General features: G+C 49.7%; 12 protein-coding genes across 12 annotated transcripts; 5 read left to right on the forward strand and 7 right to left on the reverse strand.

Annotated features, from left to right (window-relative positions):
• Positions 1–48: 48 nt before the first annotated feature.
• Positions 49–1,542, reverse strand: B9G98_01738 (Amino-acid acetyltransferase, mitochondrial; the record flags this gene model as incomplete). The annotated part of the gene is made up of 1 exon (XM_024808296.1): positions 49–1,542. The coding sequence occupies one exon, from the start codon at positions 1,540–1,542 to the stop codon at positions 49–51; it is 1,494 nt and encodes a 497-aa protein (XP_024664064.1).
• A 21-nt stretch (positions 1,543–1,563) lies between these two features.
• Positions 1,564–2,103, forward strand: B9G98_01739 (DNA replication complex GINS protein PSF2; the record flags this gene model as incomplete). Its single annotated transcript, XM_024808297.1, has 1 exon — positions 1,564–2,103. One exon carries the CDS (start codon positions 1,564–1,566, stop codon positions 2,101–2,103), a length of 540 nt encoding a protein of 179 aa, XP_024664065.1.
• Positions 2,104–2,161: 58 nt separating this feature from the next.
• B9G98_01740 (Pyridoxamine 5'-phosphate oxidase) lies at positions 2,162–2,650 on the reverse strand (the record flags this gene model as incomplete). The annotated part of the gene is made up of 1 exon (XM_024808298.1): positions 2,162–2,650. The coding sequence occupies one exon, from the start codon at positions 2,648–2,650 to the stop codon at positions 2,162–2,164; it is 489 nt and encodes a 162-aa protein (XP_024664066.1).
• Positions 2,651–2,706: 56 nt separating this feature from the next.
• B9G98_01741 (Origin recognition complex subunit 4) lies at positions 2,707–3,972 on the forward strand (the record flags this gene model as incomplete). Its single annotated transcript, XM_024808299.1, has 1 exon — positions 2,707–3,972. The coding sequence occupies one exon, from the start codon at positions 2,707–2,709 to the stop codon at positions 3,970–3,972; it is 1,266 nt and encodes a 421-aa protein (XP_024664067.1).
• A 220-nt stretch (positions 3,973–4,192) lies between these two features.
• Positions 4,193–5,773, forward strand: B9G98_01742 (Protein SST2; the record flags this gene model as incomplete). Its single annotated transcript, XM_024808300.1, has 1 exon — positions 4,193–5,773. One exon carries the CDS (start codon positions 4,193–4,195, stop codon positions 5,771–5,773), a length of 1,581 nt encoding a protein of 526 aa, XP_024664068.1.
• A 25-nt stretch (positions 5,774–5,798) lies between these two features.
• Positions 5,799–7,343, reverse strand: B9G98_01743 (Eukaryotic translation initiation factor 2 subunit gamma; the record flags this gene model as incomplete). The annotated part of the gene is made up of 1 exon (XM_024808301.1): positions 5,799–7,343. The coding sequence occupies one exon, from the start codon at positions 7,341–7,343 to the stop codon at positions 5,799–5,801; it is 1,545 nt and encodes a 514-aa protein (XP_024664069.1).
• Positions 7,344–7,536: 193 nt separating this feature from the next.
• On the reverse strand, positions 7,537–9,633 carry B9G98_01744 (Regulatory protein LEU3; the record flags this gene model as incomplete). Its single annotated transcript, XM_024808302.1, has 1 exon — positions 7,537–9,633. One exon carries the CDS (start codon positions 9,631–9,633, stop codon positions 7,537–7,539), a length of 2,097 nt encoding a protein of 698 aa, XP_024664070.1.
• Positions 9,634–9,838: 205 nt separating this feature from the next.
• On the forward strand, positions 9,839–10,717 carry B9G98_01745 (Protein-lysine N-methyltransferase EFM2; the record flags this gene model as incomplete). Its single annotated transcript, XM_024808303.1, has 1 exon — positions 9,839–10,717. The coding sequence occupies one exon, from the start codon at positions 9,839–9,841 to the stop codon at positions 10,715–10,717; it is 879 nt and encodes a 292-aa protein (XP_024664071.1).
• Positions 10,718–10,797: 80 nt separating this feature from the next.
• Positions 10,798–11,564, reverse strand: B9G98_01746 (Putative lipoate-protein ligase A; the record flags this gene model as incomplete). The annotated part of the gene is made up of 2 exons (XM_024808304.1): positions 10,798–10,804; positions 10,864–11,564. 2 exons carry the CDS (start codon positions 11,562–11,564, stop codon positions 10,798–10,800), a joined length of 708 nt encoding a protein of 235 aa, XP_024664072.1.
• Positions 11,565–11,631: 67 nt separating this feature from the next.
• On the forward strand, positions 11,632–12,243 carry B9G98_01747 (Ribonuclease P protein subunit p29; the record flags this gene model as incomplete). Its single annotated transcript, XM_024808305.1, has 1 exon — positions 11,632–12,243. One exon carries the CDS (start codon positions 11,632–11,634, stop codon positions 12,241–12,243), a length of 612 nt encoding a protein of 203 aa, XP_024664073.1.
• Positions 12,244–12,432: 189 nt separating this feature from the next.
• Positions 12,433–12,804, reverse strand: B9G98_01748 (hypothetical protein; the record flags this gene model as incomplete). Its single annotated transcript, XM_024808306.1, has 1 exon — positions 12,433–12,804. One exon carries the CDS (start codon positions 12,802–12,804, stop codon positions 12,433–12,435), a length of 372 nt encoding a protein of 123 aa, XP_024664074.1.
• Positions 12,805–13,193: 389 nt separating this feature from the next.
• On the reverse strand, positions 13,194–14,474 carry B9G98_01749 (hypothetical protein; the record flags this gene model as incomplete). The annotated part of the gene is made up of 1 exon (XM_024808307.1): positions 13,194–14,474. The coding sequence occupies one exon, from the start codon at positions 14,472–14,474 to the stop codon at positions 13,194–13,196; it is 1,281 nt and encodes a 426-aa protein (XP_024664075.1).
• Positions 14,475–14,528: the final 54 nt, after the last annotated feature.

Consider the following 14,528-nt stretch of genomic DNA (forward strand, 5'->3'; position numbering starts at 1 on the left):
GCATGAGCTATGGCTCGGATACAAAAGGTTGCATTTTGGAATAAATATCTATTCGGATCTAAGCGACGGCTCAATTGCACCGCAGATTGCTGCGTATTCCAGGATAGGAGGCCTGGACGTGGTGCAATGCCAGAACATGACCCAATGGGGGTTCTGCAAGCGGAGGAATCCACGCGAGCGTTCAAAGTACCACTTGTTGACTGGGTTGTTGGCACGCGAACGCCAGATGACTTCCTCCGGGAACAGGGACCTGATCATGCGGTTTAGAATGATATCGGCCACGCCAGCAGCGCCCTGTGATGACGGGAGCACCGCCAGCTTGTCGAGGTAGGCTACTTTGCGTCCAGTGATGGGCGATTTTTCCCATGTGATAATGGCAGCACCCTCGTAGTCACCCACGACAATAACAGCAGCCACGTTGTTTTTGATGCGGCCGAGGTAATGGTCCAGATCAAGCGTCTTTTGGAAAGAGAGTTCAATCAGGCGCACAAGTTTGGCTAGGTTGATTCGGCCGATTTTGGCGAGCTTTTCAAGATCTAATCCATCGGCATCTTCATGGACAAAAACAGGCGTCCCCTGTCTCAAAACTGTAGTCTCTAGCTGCGTTCGCCCCAGCTGGAAAGGCAGGGAAGATGAAATCAGTGGTCTATCGGTCAGAATATTGTACACAATGGGATTGCGGTCCATTACTTCTCCGGCTGATGTTGGAGAGGTGATAATTCCAGTAACAGACGGAGGAAGCATGCCTAAAAGAACGCTCATTGAATTCAGGTTCGACAAGTGCGCCAGCTTAGTTTTAGCATCCAAATTAGAGCCCCGAATTTCCGAGGTAATGTCACCTAGCTCTTGCCGAATATTCACTTGAACGTGGGATGCCATACGGGTCATTGAGGGCAAACCGCCTACGGCGTCAATGAAAATGATCTTGTCCAGCGCGTAGTTTTGTGCGGACTTGAATGCTTCCACAACAGATTTGACAGCTTTGTGGCCCTCTGTCAAGCGAAACTCCGCCATTTCCTGGTCAAATGTGATGGGGGTAACCACGGGAATGATATCTAGATCCAAGGGTCCACATAGACGAGGAAGCTGCGTAGTCAAGCCATGTTTGATGGACAAATCAAACGGAGCAAGCAAAGGACGTGCAGTGGCCATATATGAGGCAATTGAGTTGCAAAGATCGCCGGCTCTCTCTGCTAATGCATCTTGACAGGACTCAAAAGAGTTGGTGCCTGTGATGAAGCGCTCGGCCTCAACAGATGGATCTAAAACCACCACTGGGTGAGCTCCTAGCGCCTTAATCTGGGCAAGTGTCCAGCCCAACCTACTGTCGATAGTTCCACCTACTCTGACAATGGAAACTCTTTTGGGACCATCCCCCGAGTACTTTTGAACGTACTGGCGAGCTTCACGTTTCGTAGCAGTAGCTCTCAGCACTGCCAGAACAAGATCCCGAGTTTTCCTCCTAACCGTCTGTTCTGTTTGTCGAAAACAAGCTAACGATGGTTTCATCTGCCGGAATAGCCTTAGTCCCAAAACAGTCATACACTGTGGGTCAGCATTTAAATGGCTCTGCCCGGCGCGTACTTGGAAGCGTTTACGGCAGAGGAAATCAGTTTCCAAGCAGAAGATGAACTGATCACAATAATCCCAAGACGGCATATTCAAGAAATGCAATTAGCGGGCTGGAAACTGCCGGCTCTCCGCCCAATGCGTCGAACAGACGTGCCGTTGTGGCTCGCTCTTTTACTGAAAAAGCAAGATCGTTGTTCGATCGTTTTCCCAAACTGGATGGACGAGGCTGTTCTCAAAGACTTTGTAGAAAAAGAACGCGTAGAGCCTGGGTTCTCATCCTTGCCATGGTTTTGGCAACCTCAATCAGCCGCCCTGCTGGCAGGAGCATCTGACGATTACACGGGAAATCTGGACAACATTCGACAATTGTTACAGGACCTCCGTGAGATCCGTCAAGCCAAAGTCCGTCAGGGTATCACCCTTGTAAATGAGTCGCACATGCAAATGGACGGACTTAGCTTGATGGAGCTTAACGAAGTGCGGCCACTCATGTCAAAGACAATGGCTACACTACAAAAACTGCATCAATAGAATACATAGAAAATGATTTAATAGAAAAAAACACATAGATGTGTGCGCGTCCGCCTGGTTAAAACTGTTCGACGTGGTTGAGGGCATCGGCAAGAGTGGCACCGCCAGCGAGCTCAATAACAATAATCTTGGCACCTTGAACGAAAGGTTTCGACTCGGGTTCACGAGTGAGCAAAACGTCCCGGTAGTACTCGGCTTCCTCGTCCTCAGCTACCCGAGCATATCCCTGCAGAGTCACGCTGCGCTTGGTGAGTTCGCAGTGATTGAGGCTCTGGAGGTACTCGGAGAGCGACTTGCGGGGATGCTCGTCCCTCAATGAATTGTGGAATAGCAAGGATACCTTAGGGTTGGCGAGAATGTTCACGTATTTCTGGGTGTTCTCTGGTGTGGCAACAACTACCACTGGCCCATCTGCGGACCCAAACCGCTGATCCGCCTCAATCAAGGCAAAGTTCATCAACGAAACCGAGGGCACATTGTCTTTGCACGTACCCAAATGCGCCAGCCGGTTCTCCCGTAGCAATTCTAAAACCTTGTTTGGAAGCATATTGTGTTCGTCTGAGATCGAATCCCCAAGTTACTAACCTAAATCATTGGCTGCAGATGGGCCAGCCGATTGTGGATCATGTTGTGGATAAACTATTCGGGAAAAGGCAGCCGGAGGTGATGGTCGGGATTGACTCCATATTTGATCTGGTGTATGATATGCTGGCCAGCACCATCACCTTGAGACGTGGTGATTCGTGTATGATTATGGGGCCAAGGTCTGCTGGTAAGACATTAATGGTTTCCAAGGTACTTGAAAAGCTGAACAGCAATTATAGCGACGATTTTTTGACTATAAAGCTGAATGGAACCATCCATGCTGACGATAAGCAGGCTGTCAGGGCGATAGCTCGACAGATCGATGAGGCTACCAATAACCAAGAGGCTGATAAACTCGAAAAGCCTTCAATGGCCGTGACCATGCAGAATTTTTTGACGCTCTTTGAGCAAGCAAACTTTTCAGAGACAAATTACAAGTCCGTGGTGTTTATTATAGAGGATATCGACCAGTTCACGTCAGCCGGTAAACAGACCTTGTTGTACAATTTACTGGATCTGTCTCAAAGCTCGGTGATTGGCGTTGCTGTGGTTGGGTTGAGTTGTCGAATGAATGCTGCGGAGCTGCTTGAAAAACGTGTGCGATCCCGATTCTCTCAAAGGCTGTACAATCTGCCCAAGCCCAAAAGCCGTCAAGACTTTGTGTCTCGCTGTGCATCATTACTGCAAGTCGATCCAAGCGTCCAAATAGATGGAGCACAAGAATGGAATACAAAGATCACCCGCTTAATGGATCAGGATGGGTTAGGAGACGTTGTCTCTGAAGTGTACTATACCTCAAAAGATCTTCGTTATTTTGGCACAAGGGTGGGGCCGTATTTACAAGGGAAAAACCACAAGGACTTGTGTGCAGAATGGTTTATTGATTCGGTCATCTCTAAACTCAATGTGCCTTCTTCTACTGATACCTTACTACCCAGCTTATCAGAACTAGAGTGGGCCCTTTTGCTTTGTTCTGCTCGAGCATCTACTCGCTATTCAATTGACAGTGTGAACCTTGTCCTCGCTCAAACGGAATACTATGCAATGGCTCAAGCCCTAAGCATCGAGCGTTCGTCGGTTACTGGAGTTGGTTACCGTGTTTGGTCAGCCAAAGCCATTCGGCTGGCGTGGGAGCGTCTCCAACAGCTGGAACTGTTGGTACCCACAGGAACCGCACAATCTGGCCAGGAGGATCTTAAAATGTTACGTCCCGAAACAGGGCTGCAGGAGCTGCGGGGGTTTTTACCCCCAAACCACCCGCTATTCAGCTGGACGCGCTTGTAATAGTTTCGAATGCTGAATTATTCAAAGCACTCGCGCAGAAACGTATTCTTAGTGCAATTTAAAACAATGGAGTTGCTTTGGGATCCATCATGCTGTTTTCTCAATGTCGCTTGGTATGGTCACCACAGTTTCCCGCAGCTAAATATGCATGGTCATGCAGCGGAATTATAGATATCACCCGCCCCTCCACACTTGATCCGTCCCTGTACACTTGATCCTTATGAACTCTCGAGATAAAATTCAAGCGACGTTTTCATGTCTACTCATTGGGCTATGTGAATTATCAGAAAAGAACCTGGGCGAAGCTGGGTTATCGTTCACAGTCGCACAAGCTACGAAAGTGCTGCAGAGCTGCTTTATCAAGCGAACGACTGGCTGTGTGGAGCAGACCACGAGGATCAAAATTTCAAAACATCATAGCTTTTTGTTTCTCAAAGAGTTTGTTTCTTTACATTTGCTATTTCCTTCCACAATCATTGGCCCCCTTCATCAAAACTCCACCCTTCGTCCCACCGCCAAGGGGCTGGCTTTATTACACAATTTCTGTACCAAAAACGGTACGATGACCGGGCCGGTTTGCCAATTGTTGCAGTCGCTTTATAATACATTGGATCTGGTAGTCTTACCAAGGGACAGCCAGGGCAATATCAAAGTCTCTTCCGGACTTGTATTTACGCTGTGGAAAAAAGTTCTGGGAGAGCAGCCTTGTGTATTTGACGCCAAAATTCACCCCGACAAAGTTACGGGCATGGGGTTCCATAATGTTGCTGGCAGGTATGCGAAAAGCTTGAGAAAGTTTGAGATTCCAACTCCCACTGGGAACTCGCCGTATTTCAAAAAGTACTTCAATCATCCAAATTCAAACGCTCTGAGCCAGTATTGGGAAGCTTCTGGAGTTCGGCTATTTTCGAATCTCACTTTCCAGGGCAAAAAAAAGAACACTCGAGACTATGTTGTTTCCGGAAAGGCTTTATGGCAGTGGATTATGGACTGCACTGATGTTTTAAGCATGAAAGAGGCAATGACCATTGTCCATCTGTTTCTGGTCAACAAACTCATCAGACCAATCAGGGAAGAGGTTTGTGAGTCGGTTGGGTTCGAAGACAAACTGCCTCTGATTGTGTCGAGACTGACACTGTACGATATAACCAGTTTAGGGCGCTCCGTTGCAAACTGGACCCACGAGATGGAAGTCACCCACATCACAGCAAACAATCTCAAGATTCAAAGGAGCCCAGCCAAGGGCACGCTTGACCAAAAGTACGTTGAGCTTCTAGACTTGTATTTTTCGGGGATCCACGAAGCAGACTTTGAGACAATCGCATCCCTGAAGGTGCTGCTTGGTGAGCCGGGACTGTTGATTCTCTTCAAAGAGTGGGTTTGCCAGCAACAAAGCATTGAGCCGCTCTTGTTCCTCGAGGACTTTTATAATGTCAAGCGCTACTTTTCTGAGCTGCAATCAATGAACCCCCAAACCACCTCACGAGGGCTGCAAACTTTGTTCAAACTAGCATTTCAGTACATTGGCGCCGACGCCCCGATTGGCCTCAACATATCCACGGACGAAACAACCAACATTCTGGCTCAGCTAGGAAACGGACCCGAGATTCTTCTCCGGTCTCTCGAGTCTGTAATCCACCAGCAAGAAGAAATGCTGGAAAGCCTGGCCACCCGATTCACCAAAGAGTACAGCAGCGAAATCACCCCGGCTCTCAAGCAGTACGTCGTAAAACAGCAGCTGTACTATGCAGTTAATGTCATGATGGCCGAGGCAACCTTGCCTAAGCAAAAGTATGTGTAAACCTAAAACGAATTTACGTACCGAACTACTCCACGTCCAGCGTTTGTCCGGCCTTGATGGTACCCCAACCAATGAGACGCCAATGCTTCTCGATACGGCGGGACAAAGCGATCTTCTCGCCGACCAGGGCGCAGGCCGGGGTGGTGAGCAGAAGCTTGGCCATATCGGCCTTGACGGAGGTGACGCGGGCGCCGGCAGTGGTTGATCCGACGTTGACCATAAGAACCTCGCCCTTTGTGAGCTTCTGGACCTTTGCGAGCTTCTTGTCCTCGGTCTTGACACCAAGCAAGCGGCGGAGCAAGAAGTAGTTGCACTCGAGCTCAATATAAACCTCCGGCAGCTTGCCCACGTAGCCTAGAACATGGCCGACCAGGCGATCGGCACGGCAGAGGGTGGGGTCGATCTTGGAGCCGACACCAATCAAACCACCGGGCACGGCGAATTTGAGATCGTTGTCGTCGGCAAACAATGTGAGCACGCGGGAGCGGATGGGGTGGCACTCGACCTTGTTGTCGTTGCGGTGGACGATACCGGGTCGAATCTCGATCTCGTCGCCGAGACGCAAAACACCATTAACAATAGAGCCACCGGCAACACCGCCTTTAAGATCGTCGATTTCAGAACCAGGCTTGTTCACATCGAACGAACGAACAACAATGAGCTTGGGGGCCGCAGTAAAGTCTCTTAAAGGAACCGGGATCTTTTCAACAATAAACTCGTTGACCGCGTCGATGTTGATTTTGAGCTGGGCAGAAATAGGCACAATGGGAGCACCGTCCGCGGTCGTGCCCTTGATGAATTTGATAATGGACGTCTCGTGCTCGGCTGCTGCATCCTCCTTCATAAGATCGACCTTGTTTTGCAAAATAATAACGTGGGAAAGAGCCATAATCTCAATAGCAGCCAAGTGCTCAGAGGTTTGGGGCTGGGGGCACGGCTCATTGCCTGCGATAAGCAACAGGGCAGCATCCATGACCGCAGCACCCGAAAGCATAGTACTCATGAGAATATCGTGACCGGGACAGTCGACAAACGAAACGTGGCGCACCAGCTCATAAGCCTTGCCGTCAACAACAGGGCGGATCTCCTTGCCCGACCCGAACGATTTGTAGCAAGCCGGCCGCTCGACCGAGTCGTCGACACACTTGTAGATCTTGGCATTGGCATAACCCAAACGAATGGTAATATTACGCTCCAGCTCGTTCTTGAAACGAACGGTCTGGACGCCGGAAATCGCCTTCACAACCGTCGACTTACCGTGAGCAACATGGCCAATGGTACCAATGTTGATTGTGGCCTGACGCTGGATGATCTCCGGGCTGAGAGGATTCAGCTTGCTGAAATCGGGGTTGTCAGGCTGCTCAGGCAGACCGCCGCCCTCCTCAAATTCTTTTTGGCGGCGCTCTTCTGCGGTCATCCCGTCACCCAGGTCGGCAGAAAATGTGACGGTTTTCTTTTCGGTTAGATCGGCAACTTCCTTGTCTTCAGCATCGGAATCGTCGTACTCGTACTCGGGCTCGATATCCTCGAGATTGCCGTTAATTACGACACTGGGCTGTTCTTCTTCCATGGTGAAAAAACTGGAAAGGGCTGTCTTTGCTTACGTCATATTGAGTCATTTATAGTTCCCCAGAAAATTCACTTACAAAGGGTACGGGTTCGGTTCTGTGCGCTGCAATTATTTATTACTGGATTTTAAGTTGTGAATTTTTTATTTAAAATTTTTTGTCTGTGACGGGGGAATAAATACTAGCTATTCTTAGCTAATGTCCTGGCAGCCGCATGAAGTCGTCCATCTGGAATCCAAAGTCGTCCATCATGTAGTCGACGTCTTTCCAAACCTCACGGGTGTCCCAGTCGAGCTCCGGAGTTCTGGTTGTCGAGTCAGTTGTCGAGTACTCTGGCGGGGTTTTCCATTCAGAGACTGCGTGGTTCATTGTCGAGGCGAGCAATGTGCCATGGGGCGACGTGGCTGGAGCTTGCTGAGGGCTGAAGCTGGGGTTGGGCTGCCGGAAGGTAGTCTTGCGGTTGCGCAATGGCTGCTGCCGAATGGCCGAAGTAGCATGTTGCGAGATCTTGTCTAGGGCATGGATATCACCCGAAACGCTCTTTCGATGAACAAGTTCGGTGGGAGCCTGGGACAAAATCTCACATTCGGATCGCATTGTCCATAAGCAATCGAAAAATACACTGGCGGATCCTCGGGTGCCAATGGTCACTTTGGCATCAATGACTGCAGGCTTCTTATCAGCGGCCATAACACTGAATACCTGCCACATCTGGGTCATGATTTCTGCGGCCCGGAAAGCTACATCGTGCTCGAGCACTGATGCACGACCGAGGAGGTCTGCTACGGTGAAGTATAGCTCCTTTCCTCGTCTTTTGTCAAATAGCGAGGACCAGCCTGAGTAATAAAGACGAGCAACAATAACGGATGCTTGCCAAAGTATTTGGACATACACTTGGGGCATATAAAGCATAAAGTTCTCGTTGCGTTGCGAGGCTTTCACCACATGATCCATCAAACACAGGCTCGCGTTATAGGCGGCCAAAAACCCCTTTTGCGTTTCTCTTGGCTCAACGTCTTTACTTCTGAAAAAATAGTAAGAATAAAGTCCAACTCTGACTGCCAAGAGGTTGAACAATGTCATGTCGTTAAGCTCTCCTTCAAGCTGGGCCTCGAGCTCATCTAAACGGCTTGACAAGAGCCGCGATAAACTCATTCGCTGCCCAAGCGCATCAGACAGCAAGCTTTTTCCATAAGTGCTCAGTGATTCTTGAATTTCTCTTGCCAACGACTCGATAGAATACAACTGCACAATGGCTGGTGGCACGTCAAACGCTTTGTAGTCCTGGACTTTGTTAAAAGTCACAATCGATGGGAACCCAAACATTCCAGCAACCAGCTGAGCAACAGCAGTTGTAGCGAGCCAAGTCGCACACTGTTCGCTTTTCTTTGCGCTGGCTGTCACGTCACTGGAACGACTGATTCGACTGAAATCACGCTCATAGCCAGGGAAATGTAGACCAGCACGCATTGCTGTTGAGTATGCGATAGCACTGGTATTCCAACTCGAGTCAGCATTGATAGATGATGTAGGAAGAGGCCACAATGTACATATCAAAAACGCCTGTACAGCATACACGCTAGGCAAATTGAATCGGGACCCAGAGGGTCCATTGCGAATCACAGGGCTAACGGCTACTTCGGCCAAGCAGCTTTTTTGGATGGTGGACAGTTTTGTCAAAAGAACACCCTCGAAGCATCTCCTGCTTGCCACTGCCATGATGCTCCAGAATAGAGGAATGCTTAAATTGTACAGGGCTTCTGGGCCCTGCGATACGTCGACAACAGGCAAAATCGGATGGTAGAACTTGACATATTCGGTAAAAAGCTTGCCAATGACATCAGGCTCAAGAGTGGTCTCACTATACTGCTTTGCCGAGCAAGCGAGATTTATGCCTTGGAGATCGTCGCCATCTTTGTAAAGCGGGGTCACTGAGCGAGAAACCGGAGGCGTCCAGGATGCTCTAGGAAGACCGTCAGGAACAGCAAAGACCCGCTGGTGGGCTTCATGTGCCTCTGGGGTACTGTCTGAGGTATTGGCGGTGACCACAGTTGCATTGGCCTTTTCCTCCGCGATCTGCTTTCGGAGCTCCTCCATTTCGGTCTCCAGCTGCTGCATGCGCTTTCTTTTGGCAGTTCGTTTATATTCAACGTCGATCACACACGCGATGTTTCTTTTAGCACACCGCTCACAGGGACCATCTCGATCTCCGGTGCAACGAACTTTTTGTTGACGGCAACCAACACAGGCAACCCGTCTAACGGAGTTGTCGACAGTGCTGGATGCAGACATTGATAAATAGCGTTTTTACCGAACCAGCCAACTGAGGATCTGGTTCAAAAAAATGGTAGTGATTTCTAATTGAATTCCCGGCACTCGATTAAATGAGCCATCTAGGGTAAGGTCGGGGCAAGGGGCTGCTCGCAGAAAGAAAAAAAAACCACTGCCGAGACTAAGTTCTGGTTACGAAATTGAAAGAGTATCGAGCGTGCATCCGATGCAGCAGATCTCAGATGATGAAGGCCCAATTCACTGGTTAGATCTGCCGAACCTTCGATTGAAACCCAAGGCCGACGAACTTAACCACGTTCTCTCGAAACTTGTAGTGCAACTGCACAATTTCGATGAGATTCCAGATCTTGATCAAGGAACTACGAGATGGCTGACCCAGCTAGTAGCCCATGATCTAGAGTGGATCGACGAAAGCACTGCTCAGGCTATAAGAGACTCGGCTGCTCACAGACTCGCTCAGCAATGCGGGATAACTGCACGAGCAGACGTGACTCGAGCAGTTGATGTGGGCGAGCTCAAAATACAGCTTTTGGAACCAGGGCTCACGACTGATAAACTGGGTATGAAAACATGGGGTGCAGCACTGGTTCTGGCGAAAAGATTGGTTGCTGAACCCAGCTTGCTGGAAAAGTCGTGTATTGAACTCGGTGCTGGCACTGGGTTGGTTGGTATTACCGCAGCCAAATTGGGGGCCCAAATTGTTCTCACTGATCTGGAAGAAATTGTGGTAAATCTTGAACGCAATGTTCTCTCAAACAATTTGAATTGCCCTTGTCATGTTCTTGATTGGTCTGATCCTCATAGCTCGGTTCTGGCTGGCCAGAAGTTTGACCTAATTCTTATTTCAGATCCCGTGTACAGTGTTGAGCACCCGGAGGCCTTGCTTGCATCAATTGCCATGCTTGACGCCAGAAAAGTCATTCTAGAAGTACCACTGCGACCCAAGTACGACAATGAACGCAATGCTGTTTATACAGGATTATATGAGTTAGGTTACAACCGCGACCGCTTTGAATACGATGACGGGAGAGACGATTTTGGACCCTCTAAGTACGTGTTCTCCTACTGGACCAAGGATCGATGATTTGCGCAATCTGGTGTGGTACTGAGCCTGCTCGATAGAGCTTGCCTGTAGATTTTTCGGGACCAGCGACTATTTTGCCTTTATAGACTTCGAACTGATATCCATCGAAGCGATGGAAAAAACGAGGGGTTTCTCCAAATGTCCACTGCCATGATTTTAGCGCAGCGATTTCCTCTTGAACCGAAGATAATTCCAGGACGGTCTTCTCATCCACGAACTCGGGCTCTACCGGAGTGTAATGCTGCTGAAAGGCCTCAATCCATGTATCCATATATAATTGACGACTTATGCCACAGTTAGCAATCGGGGAAGGTACACTGTCTGTACCTAGTCCGCTTATAGTTCCAAGATCAGAGGTGCGATGCAGCACCGCTCGGATACGGGGAAGATCAGCATTTAGAAGCATTGTTGCGTGGTGGTAGGCTCTTTCACGCTCGATTTTATAAGAAGACCCGCTTACTTTTTGGTTTGATGCGTTAATGATGTCGTGACGCTCGTTTATTTCCAGGCTCTGGCCTTTGGCTCGTAACGCTGTCACAATCATCTCAATGTGTTTTGTCCGGCTGAAATCACCGCGAGAGGTCTGTACGCAAAAGTTGACATTACCTTCGTCATGGACGACCGTCCCACCTCCGGATCGGCGCCGAATCACCGGCACATTGTGACGAAACGCGGCGGGCAAGTTGATTTCTTTCCAAGGGTTTTGGTTTCGGCCCAACACAACGCAGGGCTTGTTGACGTATAAAAAAAGCAGATTGCGAGCACTGGGGGACGATTTGAAAAGAACTGTTTCTATCGCCAAATTCACATACGGGTTTAGTGACCTCGAAACCACTATGCGATCCATTTTGGTAGTACACCCTCTATCGAGTGTCGACTTTGTCAGCCTTGGACAGTTCGGGATTTTTTTTATCATGAACAACTCGACCGAGTTTGCCCTGCTGCTGAAGTCGCATTCCGCGGAGCGGGCCAAGGAGCTTCTCAGCCAGCGGTATTCGATTTTTGGCGGTCAGAAGCCCTTTCTAGTGTTGCATGACGCAGCAGCACCCGCTAAGCCAGCAAGGAGACGAAGTCGCAAAGGAGTGACTTCAGCAGCCCTCAAAGAGTTCAAGGAAACGTTTGATCCAGACATGTACCCGCAGTTTGTTGCTCTCAACGAGTTATGGCTCTCGTACATTAACAATGTGCTTGGAGACGCAGCAAAACGAGACGCAGTCACCGCCGCCCAAAAGTTGCTTACGGCGGATTGGCATGGAGCCCGGATCCGGATCACCGCGGCCCGCAACCCTTCACTAGTTGGGAAAGCGGGCATTCTGTTGTGGGAGGGCCGATCTATGATGCTAATTGTTACGCCCAAACGGCAATTGAAGCAAGTCACAAAGGCAGGCACCGTCTTCCAGCTTCAGGGCGTGACGCCATCCATTGAGCTGGCGGGCAGCCGGTTGCTTGTGCGATCTACGGAACGCACAACACGTAAGTTTAAGCCCCACGACGTGCATGACATTGCACCTCTGTTGGATTTATGACGTCCCAGTTGTTTTGGGCTTATCTGCAGGTTGCCTGCAGCGTAATCGTTCCGTCGGAGGCGGAATGCATGTGCACATAATCAGTCACAAACAACCGGAGAGCGCGTTTTCGTGGATGCGTAAAAGTATTTATATAAATATGCGATAACAAATAATACAGCACAAGTAGAGTGTGGAGAAGAGAAAGCTCTAGACGTACGCCCGCTGGCGGGATCGCTTGTAACCTTTGCGGGGTGGGTGGTAGACCCGCTCGGCCAAATCTCCGTACAGATCATCAGACTCGGCATGGATATTACGTGGAGTAGATGCGGAAACCTCTTGAGCAACACGCGGTTCCACGGGCCTGAGTGTCCGCACGGGCTTGACCCACGAGCGCACGGAGTTGCGACTTGCTACTTCCGCGTAGGTCATGGGGCGCACGGAGACCTGAGCGTAGCCGTCCTCGCAATCGTCTGACTGAGAGACCACGAGGTTGAGCTGAGTAGGGTCAACGGATGGCTGAATGGCAGCCGGAGCTGGCTGGTGGCTGAGTCCAGAAACGCGCTTAATGAAAGACAACATGCTGAGAGTCAATTGAGTCACTCAATTAAGCGAAGTGGATGTGAAACGAAAATGTGAAAGTGTTTGTGTGGTGTTCGGATGTATGGATCTCCTTGTGGCGCTCCCCACCTTTTTATATAGGCAGAGGCCCTATTAGGATAATGCATCCTACCCGAAGACCTAACCCCGATATACTCAAAACGATGCTTGGCAGATGAGCACAGGACATCGAGTCACGCTCTGTTGAGCCTTCATACTTGATGCAGCACGTGCTTCTGCACGTGTGGTGGTTACGAATGGTGCGGACACCAGCAATTGGTTTACCTAGAGTTAAAATAATTTACGGGATCTCGCCTAACGCGCGCCAGCGAGGTACTCGGGGAGGAGATTATGACTGCATTAACCAAACCTTAAGGCACCGGCGCGTGGTTGCGCGTCTTCTGGAAGAAGCATTCGAGAATTAGCCCTGCAAACACATACTCAAGAGCCGCCAAAATAACAAAGCATGTCCATAAATAGCCTTGGCCAGCAAGAATCCCGGTAAAAATCGGGCCGACGCTTCGGGCGAGGGTCTTAATAACGTTTACCTGCCCGAGAACCTGAGTGCGTTGCCCGCTAGATACAATGGATGTTATGAACACCTGGCGGGGCACCACGTCCATTGTATCGAAAAGTGAGCGGAGAAGCAAAAATCCCATTGCAGTGTAGTCGACCCTAGCAAGAGGAACGATGCCGGCAAATGACGCAGCACCAATTTTAGTTAATACAATTGCCAGCACAGGCCCAATGCGGTGGGTTAGTGCTGCAGAGGGCAGGGATGTCATGGCTGCAATAAAGCAGCCGACAAAAAAGAACTGCCCTACAATTCTTGGGCTCGTTTTGAATGTCCGCTCCATATACTCTACGACCCAAGAGTTGGTCATAAATCCGTAGGCCAGAGAGTCAATTCCAAACAGGAAACTCAAACTGAAGGTTAAAGTAACCTTGGGACGGGCAGCATCTTGCAGGGCCTGCTCCTGAGGGTGAATCAGAGGGGCCTCTTCAGTCTCCGGGACTGGCTGGGCTTCTTCTTGAGGCGGCTCGTCTTTGAGTTCAGCTTCGACGCTTAACAGCGCATTCAAAACCAAACAGACGGCTGCTAAAACAGAGTATAGCTGAAACATAACCTGATACGCCTTTGTCGCGCTACCTGTTTTGTTTGAAACATACTCCTCAAGAAAACCAGCCGTCAAGGCACCAAACGCCAAGCCCAAAGTACCAAATAAATTCTGCCATGCATATATTCTGGGACGGTGATGGTAGACGGTGAGATGGGCGAGGGTCGACTCTTCGATGGCTCTGAACGGGCCTACCTCGTCGCCGCTAGGAGAAATCACACCTACAATGGCTGCAAGCAGTAGAATCCAAAAGTTTTCACAGGCTGCAAACACTAGGCCAGATACTATCATGGCTGCAGAGCCTGCAACCAGCATCCGCCGCCGTCCCCAACGGTCGGCAATTGCCGTGACCACAGCGGACAGGGCAACATCTCCGAATAAAGTTAATGCCATGAACCAGCCGATCTGCTGATCAGAAGCTTTGATATTCAACAAGAACGGCACAAGCACCATGGTGGTCTGGCCGTAGGCAACCATGCGGACGAATTTGAGGGCAATTAGCAGCCCCTGATCACGGTCCATCTTGCCGAACATTTTTTCGAAATAAACACACACTAAACTCGTATAGAACACAGCCAAGCGCGCAGT

Source organism: Wickerhamiella sorbophila (assembly GCF_002251995.1).
Source record: "Wickerhamiella sorbophila strain DS02 chromosome Unknown contig1, whole genome shotgun sequence".
NCBI classification, from domain to species: Eukaryota; Fungi; Ascomycota; class Dipodascomycetes; order Dipodascales; family Trichomonascaceae; genus Wickerhamiella; species Wickerhamiella sorbophila.